This window comes from Syngnathus scovelli, chromosome 1 (assembly GCF_024217435.2).
Source record: "Syngnathus scovelli strain Florida chromosome 1, RoL_Ssco_1.2, whole genome shotgun sequence".
In the NCBI taxonomy this organism is placed as follows: Eukaryota; Metazoa; Chordata; class Actinopteri; order Syngnathiformes; family Syngnathidae; genus Syngnathus; species Syngnathus scovelli.
The window spans coordinates 25,246,860-25,266,258 of NC_090847.1; the positions used below are offsets into that span (position 1 = coordinate 25,246,860).

The 19,399-nt window shown below is 45.1% G+C and overlaps 1 protein-coding gene across 1 annotated transcript; it reads left to right on the forward strand.

The window, feature by feature from the left end:
* Positions 1-477: 477 nt before the first annotated feature.
* LOC125991762 (regulator of G-protein signaling 12) lies at positions 478-19,083 on the forward strand. The gene is made up of 18 exons (XM_049760155.2): positions 478-672; positions 1,508-3,273; positions 3,780-3,872; positions 10,971-10,992; positions 11,103-11,266; positions 11,473-11,565; positions 11,632-11,775; positions 11,936-12,118; positions 12,192-12,342; positions 12,419-12,516; positions 12,720-12,911; positions 13,033-13,106; positions 13,180-13,306; positions 13,457-13,553; positions 13,691-13,749; positions 13,952-14,066; positions 14,503-15,042; positions 18,186-19,083. Exons 2-18 carry the CDS (start codon positions 1,537-1,539, stop codon positions 18,446-18,448), a joined length of 4,152 nt encoding a protein of 1,383 aa, XP_049616112.1. The 5' UTR covers positions 478-672; positions 1,508-1,536; the 3' UTR covers positions 18,449-19,083.
* Positions 19,084-19,399: the final 316 nt, after the last annotated feature.

Consider the following 19,399-nt stretch of genomic DNA (forward strand, 5'->3'; position numbering starts at 1 on the left):
TACATGTCCTTTAACTTTGTAAAAATGCATTTTTTACTTTACCAAATTAAATCATTTTAGACATTTTACAATCGTTACATTTTTTGCACGTTACAATTAAATTCAGATTTTAGAAATAAATCATTGATATCATTAATAAAAAACCTCTTTTTAAAATTCTGAGAATAACTTTTTTTTTACAGTTAATCATGGCTAAACCACATTTTAAATGTGTATTTATTTATTTTATTATTTTTTTTTTAATATTCTACGATACACTTTCAATTAAAATGTATTTTAAACAGTTTGTTGATGTCCGTAATGGACTGCCTCCGTCAACAGACATCAGGAGCCAATAGGATCGCACCATTGGTTTGAATAGTGCGCGAGGCTGCGATTGGCCAAACGGAGCCAAAGGGGCGGACCAGGTGACGCGGCGACCTTGCGTTGTTATGGTTACCGTCAATGTCGCTTTGTTCAAGCTGCCTTGTGCGCGTGCGCGTGAAGGGGTGCCGCGTCCACGACACCGCCGCATATGGAGACCACTTAAATCGCGACCCTAATGTATTGTTTGGAATAACTGGCCCTTAAAAATGGAATCGCCTAACTTGGAAATGTCAAAACTGGGCGTTTAAAAGCTGTGTGGACTATTTTTTTTTTTTTCCGGGGGGGAGACTTTCGACACCGTATGAGGTAAATACCAAAAGTTCGGTAGTATTAGTAAAAATATAGTAATAGAGTCGTAAGTAGTAGTTGCGGACTTGCCGTAGTCGCGAATGGTTTGTAAAACGCAATGCATTAAGAAAGAAAGAAATAAACACGGCTTCTTGTGGTTTACTTGCAACTTGTTTCAAATGCGTGGCATTTAAAAAGGTCACCGAATACAAAACGTCTGGTTGTCATTCAAGTATTTTTATTGAGGGGGAGAGCCAGCTGGCACTCTGCTCCGGGGGAGGATATAAAAGCCCTCTGTGCGTTTATCCTGGACAGATAACTCACTTAAACCAGACCTACTTGGATCAGTTGTTTACTCGTTTCAACGTTTTATTTTGTTATTAATCAGTAGTTCTGGCGTGAACGTGAATTGAACAAGTTTTCTCTGAGGAAATCATTTCAAATGGTAGTAATCAATCACACCAGAAATCCTTTCTTAAAGGTCTTAAGTAATTTTTGACTTGTCCTAAGTGTGTAAAAGTGTAAAAAGAAACTCGCCTCGCAGGGTTTTTGGACGTCATTGATCGATCGGCAAATTCTGATATTACAAATGATCACAGATTTTGCATAAAAATGCAAAATATCTTTCAATCGGATTTGTCGAAAAACTATGTTTAAAGTTGGTGTTGCGGTTAGGATTAGGAATTTAGGGGTAGAGTTTTGTTTGGGTTTGAGCTAGGGTGTAGAGTTGGTATTCTTGTAGTGTTCAAGGTTTGTATCATTGAGAACACTGAGGGTCACTTGGCTTTACAGTTAATGCTTACAATCTTTTCACCGCTGTTTTAACCGACCTTGTCTTTTTGTGTAACCGTAGTATGACAACAACACAATAGTGTTGGCAAAATGAGGATCCAGGGTCAACCCGAGAGTGCCAGGAGGCGCTTGGATTTAAGCGCATCTGGCGAGCTGCGGCGCGTGGAAGTCCACCGTGGTCGTACAGGCTACGGGTTTACCATCTCGGGTCAGTGTCCATGTTTATTGAGCGGCATCTTGGAGGGAAGTCCCGCCCATCTGGTGGGACTCAAACAAGGCGACGGCATCATGGCGATCAACGGAGCCGACGTATCTACCGCTTTGCACGAGACCGTGGTGCAGATGATCGGCCGATGCATCGGGCCGCTGCGCTTGGTCGTGCATACCGAAGGCCGCGTCATCGGGAACCCCATTCTACACGACGAAAAGTTTTTAATAAGCCCCAAAAAGGCCAGCGTCCTACGCGCCATCTCGCACGATTCACCCAATTCCGACAATTGGCACCACGTGCTCGTCGGGAAGCAGAGGCCACTGTCAGAACCGGACATGTCACATTGGTCCAAACAACAAAGTGCCGAAACGCAGGAGCCAAAGTACGAACGCCATTCGGTTTTTACGGACGGCGAGCACGTTAATCCAGACTGGAGCATTTTAAACATGACCTTGGTGGTGGGCTACCTGAGCTCCACCGAGCTGATCTTAAATACGTCGCAATCGGACGACGACAGCTTGAAGGCCATCCGAGAGCGAATACGCCAGCTGGGCACGGAGCAGGATACCCACACGCTAGTCATGATGAAGATTACGTTTGATTGCATCCGACTTTGCGATGACATGGGAGCTGTTTTGGCGGCCTTTCCCACCGAGAACTTGGTCCTAGGGGCCGTTTGCGCCGAGGACCCTCGTTTCTTTTGCCTGGTGACCACTGCGCACATTATCAACGGCTGCGCCCCACAAGACACTCCGCTGAGAGCCTCCTGTCACGTTTTCTTCATTGACCCAGAGCTGGGAAACCACAATGAGCACACAGGTATCGCCGGGCGCTTTGGCTTCGACTGCACGCCTGATCCGGACACCTCTGGTTGCCTGGAATTCCCCCAGGCTCCGCCGGATGTTCTTAATTTTGTCACGGTCCTGTACAGTGATATGGGGGACGCAGTGGAGAGGCTTCGAGCCAAACTGGACTCGGAGGCTCAGCAGCAAGCCAAGGCCAACGTTCAAAAAGGTAGCGCCAGTAGTAACGGAGACAGCGGCATTGACAATGCCTCACCCCCTGAGGAAAGAGCCGCCAGGGATTTCCCTTCCATAATCCAAAACCACTCTGGGGTCCTCCTCCCCACCTGTCCATGGGATAATCCCGCATCCCCAGACCATATCCCGAGAAACCGCTACAATAATGGCCACCTAAAGAACAATGGTAGCACACACTCCCTTTCAGAGTCGCTTCCCGGGCCTGATTCTCTCACTGACTTTTACGGACGTCCCCCGCCTCGCTTGAAGTTCCAGTTCAAGCCTCCGCCTCCTCTTTCCCTTTTGGATAAAAAAAATAGCCTCTCAGAAGAGCCTCTCCGGGGTAGCCAGCGTTGGTTCTCCAAGCCAAAATGGCCCAAATCCCTCAGAGGTGATCCAGAGCCTACAGTGACATGGAACGACGACAACGACTGGTTAGCTGACGTTGGCCCGGGTGCCAAAGCGCGGAGCCTGCCGCCACCCATGAGCCAGATTCCCTCAGACCGGTATCGGTCTGCCGAGGTCCTCCCGATGATGCCCCCCAAAGAGGAATGGACCCAAGCATTTGTCCACCGGAAGAACGAACGTGGCAAAAATGTGAGTTATCGACCAATACAAATCATAAGAGCAATTTTTAAAAAATCATAACACAATGAGGATTTTGTTGGGGTTTTTATTTAACAAAAACACAGATTCTGACCACCTGGCTGCAGACAGCAGAATTTAAATGATTCGTTTAAATAAATATTTAAATAAAACGATTTCATTTGGGTGGTAGAATGACTTTATGGAAACTTTTTTTTTTGGTCATACTAGAAAACAGTTCCAAAGGGTTGCTATACTCATCATGGCCACAGAATGTCACTGTGGATCTATTTAGCAAAACACAACTCAAGTAATGACAGGGTCTCACTGTCATTTTTTTGGTCAAAAACACATATTTTAAATGTTGAAAAAAAAAATATATATATGTATATACATATATTATTTATAATAATCAAATATTTTTCTTTAATATTTATTCATTGAATAATAATAATTTATTATAACACTGTGTTATAGTTAAAGAAAAATATGACTAAACTCCACATTTCTTTTGACAGGGCTCTAGGTTTTGGGGCTTGGGTGCACTCCGTGCCTCCAAACGCCGCTCTTCAAAGCGTCTTAGCTTGGCCCGATCTCTGGATGACCTTGAGGTAAGTTTTACATTTACTGTGTATGGTAACACACCACCACAACAAAAACAAGACTGAGAATTTATTCACAGCCATACTACTGAGAAACGCACCCTGATTGACACTGACACACTCGCATGGATCGTTTTGAATGTCAGAGGATTTTTTTACATGGCGTTTGCCATTCTTTCCATCAACTGTGTCATCTTTTGACAAATCATCCACTACCAACTATGACACATACTCTGTATGCTATATACATCTGTATACATCACATGTGTTTGTGTGGGCGGTGCCTAAACTCAATTTGAACATTTCTCTCATGCCTAATCTTCTCAAATCAATCTGATGCAATGCTGACATCTTACAATCATGCAGAAGCTTGAAATTCACAAGCTTGAAAAGACTCTCTTTCACGCCTAACCGTTAAAAACTGACATATATATTCGTCGGTGGCAGTAAACGCTTAGATTCCGGTTGACAAATAGAAACTACAAAGAGCCACAATCACGATGCACTCCAAACCCAAATACGAAATGAGAACAATCACGAGGAGCCGCTGTTCGCCACAACTCGCACCCACTCACATATAACTATAATCACACTTTATAAAAGCCGTTTCTCTTTAAATTCTCGTTAAATTTTCTTAGAATGCAGCGCTATTTAGCATAATTAATCACGAAACAAAAAGAAGCAATCAATTCTTTCGGGCATTTCTGTCGCCGTTGCTTTTACACCCTTGTTGCTCATTAGACACGACTGACTTTCTTTCCCGTGGCGCCTGTGGGCGTCAAAAGGGAAGGCATGAAGAAGACACGGAGGCGGAAGGTGGGAGGTAAACAGAGAGGAGGAATCTGCTGCGACCAGAGAGAGAGAGAGAGAGGGAGATAGAGAGAGAGGGAGGGAGGGAGAGCGAGAGTCACAGTACGAGACTCCCAGTCGCTGCTGGGATTTGGGGCTCTCCCGCACTCGCCGCATCAAGCTCCCGCGAATGGACCCGTTTGCGTGCCACACACATGGAACCCACCATTACCCTCAACTCCGTAAGTCTTCTCTGGCTGTGCGGGCTGCTGCGGAATGTTTCTCGTTGCATGGTGCGTCGGGCCATCTATTCTTGCAAAAAAATGCAAAGTGATCGAGTTGATGGTTTTTATTTGAACGGCCGAAGGGTTTCTATCCCCGACGCCTCACCCCTACGATCAAAATATCGTTGTCGTCTTCCCTCAAAGAGAGAATATTTGCTTTTTTTGGAGTGGGTGTCTTATTTGGGTTGCGGCGTTTAATTGTTCAAGCGGCGATTAATTGGAATATCGTCTTTAATGGAACAAAGCCACCGATTGCAGGTAGTTTCTTTAGGGGTGCAGCAGATTATTTGGTGTTTGGCATCTATGAAAGGAAACAGCGCCTGTCATCTGTTTTGGCACTTTTTGGATTCAAGTGGATCTGGCAAATAATTGTGGGATGGCTTCTACAAGAACGGAGATCACTATTTGAGGAAGTACCGCTTGTTGGGTTGGGAGTGAGGCATTTGTTCTTTAAGACTATCGTAAGAAATATTGTCAGCGATTTATTTTGAAGTGAGACATCAAGTGAGTGAGACATCTCTGGTGCTGGTCGTCTGTTTTGGGATGCAGCGTTTATATATTCCAGGAGACCTGGCGATGAATTCATTGGGTCACGACGACTATTGGAGGATCTACCATCAGATGATGTTTTTTTAAGAACTAGCACCTAATTAGGGTATGGCTTCTATAAAAATGGAGCCAACTATGAGAGGGGACACCAAGTATAGTGTGGTGGATCTGGCCAAGAATTGGGGCACCGCCGCATTATGAGTTGGGCTCGCTTTTTGACGGATTACGTTATTCGTAAAAGTGCAAAACGCCTCTTCTGTCCTTGGGCGTTGTGTGGGTGTTTGGATGGAAGAAAAAGTTGGCATTCAGTTGTGCCGGTTTGGCGACACGCTGCAAAAGGTCCACCGGCGAACGTCGTTTTTCTCACCCTGCCCACATGCGCGAATACTGAATACGCGAGAGGCAGATATGGATGCGGTTATCCAGTTCATTCTCCGACCGCCGCTGGAAATCTCGCGTTGCCGTGACATCATCTGAACGGGCAACCACGCGAGATTTTGAAACGCGCAGGCAATTGCGGTGTAGGTGTTACCTCCGTTTATTTTTGTGGAGGCGTCTGAAGATAGGGGTGTCAATTGTTTTCGTTTTTTTTTTTTTTCTCAAGTGGATTAATTAAGTAGGGCATCTGTTTGGGGTGGATTAATTGGAATATGGCTTCTATTAGAATGGAGTCTAGGCAACCTGTCAAAGAATTAATCAAGGCATTTCTGGTATACGACAATTTTAGAAAAAATACAATTAACTGTCAGTTTGGAGTGTGGTGGTGGTGGTGTTTTTTTTAATTCAAGTTGACCTGGCAAAGAAGAATCAGGGTTTTTGTATTCAACGAACCCGGCAATGAAATGGGACGTGGCTTCTATTAGATCAGAGCCTAAAATTAGAAGGAATAAACTTGTTTTTATGAGTGCCTTTTCTTTTTCAAGCAGCTCAGCTTGCCCGCATGACCAAAGCGATTAGACGGCAGAACGTAAACTCAGGAAGTCAACGATCACCCTCGCCCTCGCATCACGCCGAGCGTACCCACACTGAGCTTTGTTGTGAGATGGGAAAACGGGGGCAAGAGTCAGCAGGCTAATTACACGTGTCGGGTTTCAAGCTCGGAAAGTCCATTTGGGGTGTTTTTTTATGGGAGCGCAATAGCAGTGCGAGGGTGTGGTCACGTCTTATGTGGTTGCCCTCCAGGCTCAAGCGAGCGGCAGGCCATTCTTTTTGATAATACATGGTGGGAGGGGGAGGGGGGGGGTATTCCTTGCTTTTATGAAGTTGGCTGTTTATTTTACATCTTGCATTACTAGCCCTGTCGTTCATCTACAGGAGGACATTCCAATAACACAGGACTTCTTCCTGTATCTCTTGCCCCTAATTATATCATTTTATTGTTATGAAATGATCGTGAAAGTACATCTTTGTTTACCCCCCAAAAATTCTCCTTATATTATTCAGAACTTTTTGCGATATAATTCTTTCATCCTATTTTTTTAAACTGCCGCTTAAAACGCTTTTCTCGTCAGTTTGGATTACTCAAAAATAGCATTAAATAAAATTAAATGTAATTAATTTAAATAAATTTTTTTGCCTTTAGTTTTTGCAAAACTTTCTGTTTTTTCTCAGAGTAAATTCTGAGTATATTCACACCTTTTATTGTAAAAAAACAGATTTTTTTTCCACTTTTACTAGAAATTTATTTTCCTGCTACTAAATGTTTTTCTCATAAGCATAATTCGGATAACGGCTACATTTGATCTCATGCTAATTGCAATTCTCGCCGTGTAATATTCAGATTTTTTTCCCCTTTAACCAGTGAGCCTATCGTCACAAAAACGCCAATTTCTTCAGTGTAAAATGGGGATTTACCATTAGAAACTCTTGTGACCTTGTGTTGCAAGGAAATCTCTCCTCCCTCTTATCTGACGCACCGCTCCCTCTCCTCCTCCTCGAAAAGGAAGTCGCCTTGATGTTATTTTCGTTTGTCATCCGCAGCAGATAACTGCGATGATCGCAATATGTAATTAAGCGTCTTGTGACAAGCAAAGCATCACATGAAAAGCATTACTGTGGCATACAAACAACTAGAATGCCTCCACTTTGTTCTCATAAAAAGATTTTTTGGGGGGGATATTTTTTTCCTCTTCATAAACTAATGACTTTATTTGCACAAATTTGCGGAAAAATAAAATCTGATTTATTCCCTCGTAACAGCTTCATCCCCATGATTCTCAATTTTCCACACAAACCGTCCAATCAAATTCGTTTATTTGCTGTGATGTATACCCTTCGTCGTATGTTTGCATTCTTACGCTTGTGTTGCGATGGTCGGTGGCTACATCCAAGCCAGGGGTGTCAAATTTATTTTTGTCGCATAGTCATAGTTTCCTTCGAAGGGCCATTGAAATTGTCTACCCAAATAAATGTGTGAATGTCTCATATTATATATAGTGTAGGCGACACAACAAACTAAAGGTTTTTACGTGATAACGGTTTCTGGCAGGCTGCTGGTCATGTCGTGAGTTTTTATTCTTACGTTTGTAAAGCGATGCTACTTGGCTAGCTATGGTTTAAAAGGTATAGCGAGGTTTTCGGCTGAGGCGGGCATTCGTCGATACTGTCAGACACCAGTTTTACTTGAAACTTCAAAAACCCGACGGACTAAGCCTTGATGCAAGTGGGTTTTTGTCTATCACTGGAATCGTCACTAACCGGTTTAGCGTTTGCGTACGGTTCGACTGTCTATTTAATTACGTTTTGTTGAATGTCACAAACGGTCGCGGGCATTCGCCAGAGATTCACCAACAGTTTTAACGCTTGCGAAACCGTTTTTTTCCCTGTCGCACCGAAATTTTGCCAACAGTTCTTTGTGACAGGAAAAATACTTTAAAACCTTTTGCAAAATATTTGCAAGCAACGCTCGCTTTGTGAGATACGGCCGATTCAACGGAATACATATGGTTTCAATTTATCCCGACTATGTTTTTCTTCTTTTTCAAGCCAGACCAGAGTACTAAAAGGAAGGGGGGCATTGTGGTTTTTGTCAAGGGAAAGAAGGGGGGCTTATGATTCCTTCTCGTCAATGTTGGAGAGACTGTATGTATCGTCGGCAGGGTTTCTATGGCAACAGCTGCCGAATGAGGAAACCTCCCCCTCCGCCCCCTTCTTCTTCTTCGTCTTAGTCCAGTGCCATGTCAAATTTCAGGGTTTTCCCCCTCCCTCGCTTTCTCCGACTTGTACAGACACGGTTGGCCTAGCTTTGGGTGGGGAATGCTCAGGTATGCGCACGTCTACTTTGCCTTGCGTACCGCTCGCCGAGCAGTCAAGGGAACAATGAGTCTCAAAAAGAGACTTTCCTTCAAGAGGACGTGGAACTTCAACACCGTAAGAATGCAGTTTTTTTTTTTCCCTGCAGTTGCCAACTCCTTTTTTGTTTGAGTCAGCTGCTTTTCCCATCTCTTTGTGGCTCATCTCTTGCTGCTTCAAGCGGTGGGGGCTTGTGGTTATTTGTGTCACGTTTTTTTTGTTGACTCTGGATACATGTTCATCTGGCTTTTAATACCAAAAGCATGCCTTAACAAGCCTGAAGGAAACATCAAGCGATTCTTCAGGGGTGCTAACCGGTGGCAATATCATCGAAGTTCCCCGGGATTATTTTTTATTTTTTTGTCGAGGTTTTGAGTGTTCCTCTGACATGTGGTGTCTGGTATACGCCAGACTCAGCAACCACAGAAATGTTGGAAGTGCATTTAATACCCGCAGTCAACACAGTATCCGATCGATAGAAGCTAACTTAGTTTTATTCTGTGGACTTATTGTGTGTGTGTTGGGGGGGGGGGGACCAGTTCCCTTTGTGTAGCCACCCACTGTGGACCAACTTGTCATCCAAGGCGTCAATAGAGGAAGGGAGTGAGTGTGTGGGCAAGGGGTGATCGTGTGCCTGGGTCATCACTTAGGGGACAGGACAAGGGCGGGTTGTGTGTGTGGTCCCTCATGAATACGTAGACCTCGTAGCCTCCGTATGTTGTGATATTTAGACTAAACAGAAGACAATTTTAAATTATTTTATCATTGGATTTGTGACAACATTAAATAAAAAAAAATGATTCGATCAAGATCCTCCTGTTTATCACCGGACACATTTGTCATGGGTGAACTCAAAAGCAAACCTAACGTCACAAGTGTGATGTCTTTCTTCCTTCAAACAGTTACTGTGTAGTTAGGGTTTGAGGTTTCGGAATGTTTTTAGCTCCAAAGGGACACGCAGATGGTCAGTCTGTGTTCTCCTCAGGCGCTTCACACACATGGGTGGGGGGCGGAAGGTGGGGCGGGGTGGGGGGCGGTTCCTGGGTGTTGACTACAGCGGGTTGAACACTGCAGCTGGACGGTTGTAAAGAGGCTACGAGAGACAATTAGCGGCTTGCGTTTCACATGTGGTTACGAACTCAAAACGGAACAAAACGTCACCATCGGGGATCTGACAACACGATGGGCACGACATGTCCGAGCTTGTGCTGTGGCTCGTCGACAACCTTGAAAACAACATATAGAGTGGCTAAATTGTGGTTTTTAGTCTTGCCGCCACCCTTATTCCAGAAACGGCTACACATTAGCGTGACTTAAGGCGGACATTCCCAACCACGTGCCATTAAAAGCCAAGCTTGGATTCAAATGAAGTCCAAACAAAACGTAGAATTTGTCGCTTTCATTTCCAACACCCAAACTAGAAAATATTTTTCAGGATTTACCTTCAAACTTCTAACTAGGTGGCTACATGTCAGCTAGGCAAATTTTTTTCTGTCAATTTCCTGGTTTCAAAATGCATTTGTAATATGTGGAAAATATCACTTTTGAACAAATGACATGTCTGACAATCTGAACCCAAAATATACAGCAACTTTTACGAGAGCAACTTATTTTTACAGTCTAGACCGCACATGACAACTTTCCAGCTTTTCAGTCATTTTTTTTTTCTTCACAAATGCCTATTCTCTAACAAGGAGCACAAGGACGTAGAAACGTAGAAAATCTCAGGCACACCAAGAATCAAATGTCGATTCGTTATGCACCTTCTCCCAAGTGCTGGCTGCAACTATCTGTCGCTGCCATAGATAGGTGGACCACCATTTGAAATAAATTCCTCTATTTTCTTTGGCTACACGGGGGTCTGTGGCCACTTGCCCTTTTCGTTGAGGGCATGTCCATGTGCACATAAAAGCACTCAATGGCGCAATTAGCAAGTGAATGGAGGACCATTAGAGCCGTTGATTGTCCCTCTTGCAAGAATACTTACATTTCGGACACTGAGGAGCAAATCAAACAACGGGGAAGGGGGTGGGGGGGGTCTCCTACGCCTCCGCCCTCCTCCCTGTGGAGGTGTGAACAAGTGTGAAAGAGGCTGAGTCGCCACCCCCTCGTACAAATTAACACCAATCTCCAGCAGCCTGCAGGAGGTCATGACAGCAGCCTCTCACTCATGTCTCTCTTTGCTCTCTTTCAGTCGGCGGCTTCCTCGGACGGCGGTAAGTGCTTCGGAGCCTGATTTCGTCCGCCTTGAAATCAATATTTCAAGTTTCAAAAGAAGCTCATCACTGCTAACTGACAAATCTAATAATGCGTGTGTTTTGAACAGACTCCGGCGGCGTTCAGTTGCAGGGATGCTGCAGTCACAGCAGCCTGAACAGTAACGGAAGTCTTCCGGGAAGCCACCGAGGGCTTCCGGAACAACGCGTGGCCAGCTGGGCCGGCTGCTTCGAGCGCCTCCTCCAGGACCCGGTGGGCGTTCGCTACTTTTCGGTACGTGCCCACAAAGTCCTCGTTTTTTTTCCGAAATCATCTGCACTGACTTTGGGTCGCAAATTAACTCAATTCTGCCGAACCCTCATCGAGCTCAAATGTAGAGTGGAACTGATTTGACTCCTCCTTTCGCCAGCATAATCAATGAAGCGGGAATGTTAAACTTCAACAGGCAGATCTCAAGAAGTCGTCATTTGTCTCCGCAGGAATTTCTCAAGAAAGAATTTAGTGAGGAGAATATCTTGTTCTGGCAAGCCTGTGAATACTTCAACCATGTTCCTGCGACTGACAAAAAGCAGGTATGCCCGCCGCGTGTCATCACCCCACCGCGTTGTCAGAGATGACCAGAAGTGCGTTTGCCGTAGCTGTCCCAGAGAGCCGGCGAGATCTACAACAGCTTTCTGTCCAGCAAGGCCACCATGCCGGTCAACATTGACAGCCAAGCTCAACTGGCCGACGACGTCCTCACGTCCCCGAGGCCCGACATGTTCAAGACGCAGCAGCTGCAGGTACGGCTCTTCGGCCGCCCAAGTCAGCAAAATACTGTTGTGGTTTTGCGTTCAAAATGCAGACATGACTTTTTTTCGCCTTGTTCTAATAGCGTGGAATTGATTTTCTCCTCATGAGGCCTTCCCTCGCTAATTTGCCCTGCGCCTTTCCCATTTGCAGATCTTCAACCTGATGAAGTTTGACAGCTACTCCCGTTTCCTCAAGTCTTCCCTTTACAAGGAGTGCATGCATGCCGAGGTGGATGGCCTCCCCTTGCCGGATCCCTACCAGATCCCCTGCAGTCCCGCACCGTCCAAACACAGCGCTAGCTCGGACCGCTCGACCCTTTCCACTCCCAAGAAGGTACTTTTTTTTTTTTTTTTTGCTCCCCCTTTCATATCAGTCGAGTTAGATCCTTTGCCGTCTTACCTTGCAGGACGCCAGGAAGCAGCGGTCGGGGAGGTCACTCAATGAGGACAGCCGAGATGAAAGCGCAGACAAAAAACGTGGGATTTTCTTTTCGTGGTCTCGCAATCGGAGCTTTGGCAAGGGTCCTAAAAAGAAGGACATTAGCGATATTAATCTCGGTGAGTGTCACGCACAACTTCTACAAAGAAGTTTTTTTTCCCCTCTAAAGGGGGCTTCCCCTGATTCTCCGTGCAGACTATTGGGGTAGTAACGGCCGAAGGGAGTCCCAAGGGTCCTTGTCTTCCAGTACCAGCCTGGAGATGGCCACTTCTTGCTCTGCTGGCAAGATAGAGGTAAGGATCCACTGGGCAGATCACCATGACAACACACTGAGCCCACTTTCGTTCTTCTTATTTGCCTGCCCACTCATATTTTTTTTCTTGGTAGACATTTTAAGTTGGATATGATAGAAGAATGCAGCATGACTATACACGGAGTTCCAGATATGTGTTTGATTCCACGGAAAACATTCAAATGGTTTTCTACTCACTCGTAGTCAGACAATCGACACTCGGTGGGCGCGTGGGAGCGTTCCCCAAAGCAATGCAGCGTGATGCTGCCCGACAGCTCCATCTCCGCCATCACTCTTCGGCCCGGCGCCTCCATTCGGGAGGTCCTCCAAGTTCTGTGTCACGGCATCGGTGTTAACGTGGCGGCGGTGGATCTCTTCCTGGTGGGAGGCGAAAAGGTGATCAAGTCCAGGATGAACACTGGGAACCATAATGTTGGGGGGACTGCCATAATATAATTACGACGCTGATGTAAAAACATGGAAAGGTGCTAAATGTATTATTTTTTTCCAATTAAAGCCTTTAGTGTTGGACCAAGACTGCATGACCCTCAGCTCGCGAGATCTGCGATTGGAAAAGAGGACCTTGTTCCGGTGCGAAGCGTTACCACGACAACGCGTTGTGTGGCGACTCTTGTGACGATGCCGTTCTCTTCTCTCCTTTCAGACTGGACCTGGTGCCCATTAACCGCTCAGTGGGGCTGAAAGCCAAACCCACCAAGCCGGTCGCTGAAGTCTTACGCCCCGTGGTGGCCAAGTATGGCCTCCTGCTCACTGAACTGGAGGCCAAAATAGTAAGTCGTGTGGGCTTGGAGTGCCACAGGGTGGAGTACCAGGGCTACAATTACCCCTCGTCACCCGCGGGGTTTATTTGAGTCTCGTGGCTTTCTACTTTTATCCTGTGTTCCGCCGGCGGTTCAAACACATCGTCTGCTTTGTTGTAGAACGGCCAAATGGAACCTTTGGACCTGGGAGCCCCCATATCCAGTCTGGACGGTCTGCGTGTCGTGCTGGACCGTGTTGACCCGGCCTCGGCCAAAGGTACCGCGCTAACCTTTTGTCAAAAAAGTGGCAATGCTAATTTATGTTTTCATGCTCAAAATGACAATAGTTGTAAGTTATGTTGCATAAGTATGGACGGAAATGGAATGGTCTCACGTATGGTTTGTGGCCCACAGACGTACCCAAGAGCTCCTCCCTCAAAAGCCAACCACCGACCAGGAGTCTATCGGCAACAGTAAGTCCACGCCGCCTCCTTCCTCGACGGCCGGGGGCCGGCTCCATTCACCCAAATTAACACTTGGGCCAATGCGACAAACGGGTGTTTCCTCTTCACCCTAACTGACTAACCGGCTCGCATCTTTGCGACGAGGCGGACGCCGACAAAGGATGGAGAGGTCCGATCTGGCCTAACAGCGTTATCATTGTTGCGTCTGCAGGGAGATGAGAGGTCAACAGCGCCAAAGGAGTTTTGTGGGCGGGCAAGTGGACTGGACTCGGCACTACCAGGCGAAAAAAGAAAACAGAAAAAGATAAATATAGACGAAGCCGAAGGTAAACCTCCCTTGTTTCATCTCTTGCCGCTAAGCTGTGCTTTGCCCTCGGAGCAGGAATCACGAACCTTGTAGGAATTTGTTCAGAGTCGGATTACATCGCTAAAGTAGCCACCTCATTTGCATAGTGAAACCAAAAGGTGGTGCGAAACACATTTGACCAAATGAAGATCCTCCTTTTTAATATTGAATATCACTTTCAGCAAATAACAGAGTTCAAGATCAAAATCAGCTCCACATTTGGTAGCAAAGACAAGTTTGCTTTTGAAGGACTGAAGTGGTTGCTTGAAACCAAAATGTCAGACATCTTGAGTCTTTTCTTAGCCTGACTTTGGTCTGTGGGGTCGCTTCCTGCACTATCTGCTTGCCATATGTCTCCATCTTGGAGCCGCTCACTAGTCAAACTAACGCGCAACAAATCGTCCTTTTCCCGGCAGAATTCTTCGAGTTGCTGAGCCGGGCGCAGAGCGCACGGGCCAATGACCAGCGCGGACTACTGACCAAAGAGGACTTAGTGCTTCCCGATTTTTTGCGTCTGGTGCCCCTTCCCGATTGCCCCTCCTCGGACCCGGCATGCTCCACACCGGAGTCTCTGAAGCAAAGCCGTGAGAACGGCGGGCACCCTCGAGGGCCGCTGGCCTCGGGCCTCCGCTCCGAGAGTCTGGACTCCTCGCTCGGACACTCCGGGGCCAGGCGGTGCCTGATGCCCCCGTCTCGCCACTCACCCTTCGGCACCCACTTATCCCCCATCCCGCGGCCCCCGGACGCCCGGTCGAGCCTCCGCACCGTGGAGGAGGACGCTCACGCCGACTTGACCCTGGTGGGGGAGGGTGACATCAACAGCCCCAACAGCACGCTGCTGCCGGCGTCCCCGTCCCCCATGCCGTCTCTGGAGGGGAGCCTGCCCGAAGCTAACTTCACCCCGCCGCCTCCACCCTGCCCTCACCCACAAGACGCGGACGCAAATTCCACTCCAGGTACCGCGTAGTAAACCAGAGCTCCCGTTTCCATTCCATCACTTCACCCCCTTCCTGCACTTTAATGAATTTGGATTATCTCTCTCTTTGATTGTCGAATGATTAAGACCGACACTGTCTTATAAATATTGGGTCAGAAATTTGGATATTTGGCAGTACAATTTGGAAAATAAGTTGGGGATTTTGTGTCAGTTGTGCAATGTCATCCCAAAGCAGTTTGTAGCCTCAGTAGGATGTGGAAGAATTGCTAAATCGGACAAACTAGTCAAAGGCTCGTGCAAAAACGTACAAATGGCCAAAATGTGCCGTCATTTGTAGAGGAGGGGGACACGACTTGACGCTAGCCAGAAAAACTCGACTGGACCTTGACCTCAACTAACATTTCAAATAGCATTTTCACAATTAGGTGCCGTTTGTTTTGGAACGTTATTTTTTATGTAGGGCGTGCAAACCTGTAGCGAAACGCTGAGGCCGCCCGTCACAAAGGGCATTCTAGAGACATTTTGGTCGAATGGAGAAGAAGAGAATGGCTAAATGAAGATAGAGACAGCAAAAAAATGACACTAAGCTTGGTCATAGTTGAGTCCAATCAAAATAAACATAAACAACAGAAGTGTGTTTCATTGGGAAGACCTAAGTCAAAGCCCTTGTATGACTTCACTTATGACTTAGTATCTCAAGGTACGGCTTGTGAATGCGAGAGGACTCCATTTGACTTGCTGGATTTTTGTCACAGTATTACCGTATGCGATTTCCTTGAAAGTACAGGAAGATTAAGAATTTTAACGTCCTCCTACCTTTGCTCATGACTGGATGCTGACTCGAGAGGAAGGCCAGCCCATAGCAGTGTGAGGAGCGGTCTTAAAAGAAGCCATTATGAAAATCATCACACTGCTGCGGGATAACGTTCCAAAACAACGCCAGCGGACACTCCAAACTTATTTTCTATGTTGTCAGGAGACAAAGTCAGGAACGATGAGACAATCGTGTCGGCGCTGATGGTTGTGATTTTGTATCTCTTTTTGGATCTGCCAATCAACTGTGTACCTGTCATTTAGGCCTTGGAATAAAAGCTCCAATCGGATGTGATGTTCGTTTGTCTTTGATCCGCCTCCGCATGCCTTTCGCTGTTCTTTGCCTGCTGGCGTCATCCTCGTCGGCTCCTTTTGGTGTTGCTGCATGCGCTTCTTGACGGCACGGGGGTGTGAATAACGATGCGCGTTCGCTCGGCTTCTATCGCTCGCCTCTTTCCAGCTCGGCGGTGTAGGTGGCGGTTACTTTTAGGGTGTCGCATTGTGGATTGTATGCAAAGGCTTGATTGGGTGCCATCTTATTCTTTTGGTGGCGGGATATCTTAGCGGGTGATAGGGATGTCGTGGTACTGGATTTGACTTTCTGCCTATGCCCACACATCTTCCCTTTCCTGTCTGTGGGTTTCCACATGCTTATTTTCAATTGAACATTCTTTTCCATAGAAAACAAGGGAAATGAACTGTAAAAACCAAAAAGCAACATTTGAACATTCTGACGGAACGGCGGCTGACCTCACTGCCGTGTACACAAAATGGCTGCCGTGCTGTCGGTTGCCGAGTGTCTCCACTTGATTTTTCCCGCTCCCGCTGGGCGCCATGGCAACCTCATCCTGCCGCTTCCAGTGTCACATCTGATTTTTTAGACCATCTTCTTCCATTTTTGAACTTTTGAAACAAAGAATAAGAGTAAGAAAAAAAAAATAAGAATAATGCATGTCAAGAAAACAATGGACCTATGTTTTAGTCCAAATCCACAAACGTTTTATGGTTAGTAAACAGACACGCATGCACACAATTGCAAATACATATGGGATTTTATTATACTGTGACAGGACATAGACAGGCCTATTAATTTATTTTTTTTGCCCACAAGAGGGAGACATCGCACAGCCCAAAATTTTCACCTTGACCTCAGTTCCACTATTAGCCTAGCACGGGAAGGTATAGAAAAGGTAATGAATAAATACAATAAATTAAAAAATAGATATATTACTAAGAATGAAGTGGTTCATTTGATCACATTCTTTTAACTACTGCTATTTGAAAAAGAAAAAAAAAATCGCTCAAATGTGCCCGGGAATGAAAAACAAAAACTGACAGAAAAGAACAAAAAGAATTAGTAGAATACCCAAAAAAAAATGTACAAAACCAATTATGACATGGAGAAAATAGGGAAACTTTGATTACTTTTTGAGGTGTGAAGTGACAGAATTGCTGTGTTACATACCAGCTTCAACACATCACTTCCTGGTGCGGTTGTTACCCAATCCCTCCACATTGTGTCATCCCTTTTTTTTCTTTTTCCTTTTTTGCTCCTTGAAGGAGGTCAGCTGTTGGAACTCGGAGGCGGTGTTTACATCAGCACTGAAGCGGCGCTTAATCACTCACTGACTGTTTGTTAAGTGATTCCCCTAGGAAACTATTTCATTTACAGCAGCTGGCCACAATTGCGTAACACTGACGAATAAAAGTCATGTCAAACACTGAAATCAGGATAAGAGTAAAAATAGTAACATTTAAAAACAATAAATTGCTAACTGAAGAGTGAAACCACAAGGCTAGTTCTACTTTTGGAATGAGAGTCAAAATGCGTATAACAGTAGCTCTAATCGCTACGATAATTTTGGTCAAATTCGGAATTGCAAATAAGTGTCAAAGATTTGTTAACTGATGACGGAAGCGACTTTTTTATTGACGCACTTCTGAATTACTATATAAGAGCGACAAATGTCATTTAAATAATATGGAAACATTGAGGCGAGCACTAAATAAACGTGCGTGACAGAAATTTGAAAACTTTTTTGTTCAACTTTAGAGAGACACCTTTTTTTTTCCTCGCCGATACTTTTGGTCAATTTCCGAACTGTACAGTAAAGAATAGTAATGTGAAACATTTTTTTTTTTCTGGTACTTTTGGGCTAATGCTGAAAAAAAGTAAAAATAGTGAGATCCAATAACAAGCAAGGATGGAAATATTGAAAAAGTGACACAAAATGCGAGCCTGGCAATTGTCTGAATTTTTTCTGAAAGTTTTGAATTTTTTTCCAGTAAATTTTTGGCTCTTGTCGCGGATAAAATCTATTTTAAGCATCTTCTCTTTTCCGTTTTCAGGCACCAACTGCGCCTCCAAAGCACCTGGCGGGAAAGAAGCGCAGGATGTGATGGACGTGGAGGGGGTGCACCTGGAAGAGGGAGCGCCGACCGAGACGCCCCGCGGGGACGAGTCGGAGCTCAGCCTGAGCTTTCAGGGCTACGTGGCCGAGTTGCGCCAGTGCCAGAGTCGGATGAGGAACACCCAGCAGATGCCTCACGGCGCCGTTCGCCCGGATGAACCGGACTCCAAAGCGGACCTCTTTAAGGCCACCGTCGTCTAATGGGCCCTCTACTCCCCTTCCCCCCTCCCCTCCGAGTCCACTGCTGCACTTTGAAAGCCCCAAGGGAAGGAGTCAAACAACTCTGCATGTCCATTAAGGCCTCCCCTCTATGAAATGATTGTTATCGTACATTGGAATTCTGGTGTTTTGGTACGTTCAGTTGGTGTAATTTGGTGTTTTTGGTTTAGCTTGAAATTTCTATGACAAGCGATAAAAAATGACAACTTCTAAAACGGCATATTGTTTTTTTGCAGCGTTTGTATTAGTATGTCCCTCTGCGGACTTTATGAAGAAATATTGTTCAAATTTGTGTTTTGAAAATTGTTTTTGGTTTTATTAGATGTTTCCTCTACCATCCAAATAAATGCTTGATTTATTTTAAATTCAATTGAACAGGACCAAACGTCTTAACTTATATCTTTCCAATCATGTTTACGTCAATATTTTTGATGATTTTACTTCGCCCATACCCAATATTGTGTTTCATCTACAACTTCCAAATTAATTTTTTTAGGATCAACAAATGAATTCCTCCTTTGTGCTTCCTGTGTTGATTCCGGATGGCTGAATATTTCCTGTACTTTTTGCTTCTGTGGTTGAAGTTGTCAATTAAAAAAGAATCTCTGATGACTTTAGAGTTGTGACGACTTACTTCCTGCTGACTTGAAAATAACAAAAACATTGCTTAAGTCAGTGTTTCCCAACCTTTTTACATCTACAGCACGGAAAAAATCTCGAGGCCCGCCATCAACAAAAATCTGTTAGGTGTTACATCAGATTCTATATTAGTAGTCATATTAAACGAAAGACATTGTGAACGTGCTATATAAATAAAGTCCTATTCCTATATATATATATATATATATATATATATATATATATATATATGTATAGAAAGAGTGGAATAATTGAATAAAAATATATATATATTAAATTGTATTACTTTTTTAA

Coding starts and splice junctions, on each gene's coding strand:
- LOC125991762 (XM_049760155.2), top strand. CDS start 1,537: ATGAGGATCCAGGGTCAACCCGAGAGTGCCAGGAGGCGCTTGGATTTA. Junction 12,119..12,191: donor CCCTTTCCACTCCCAAGAAG/GTACTTTTTTTT, acceptor CTTACCTTGCAG/GACGCCAGGAAGCAGCGGTC. Junction 14,067..14,502: donor AAATATAGACGAAGCCGAAG/GTAAACCTCCCT, acceptor TTTTCCCGGCAG/AATTCTTCGAGTTGCTGAGC.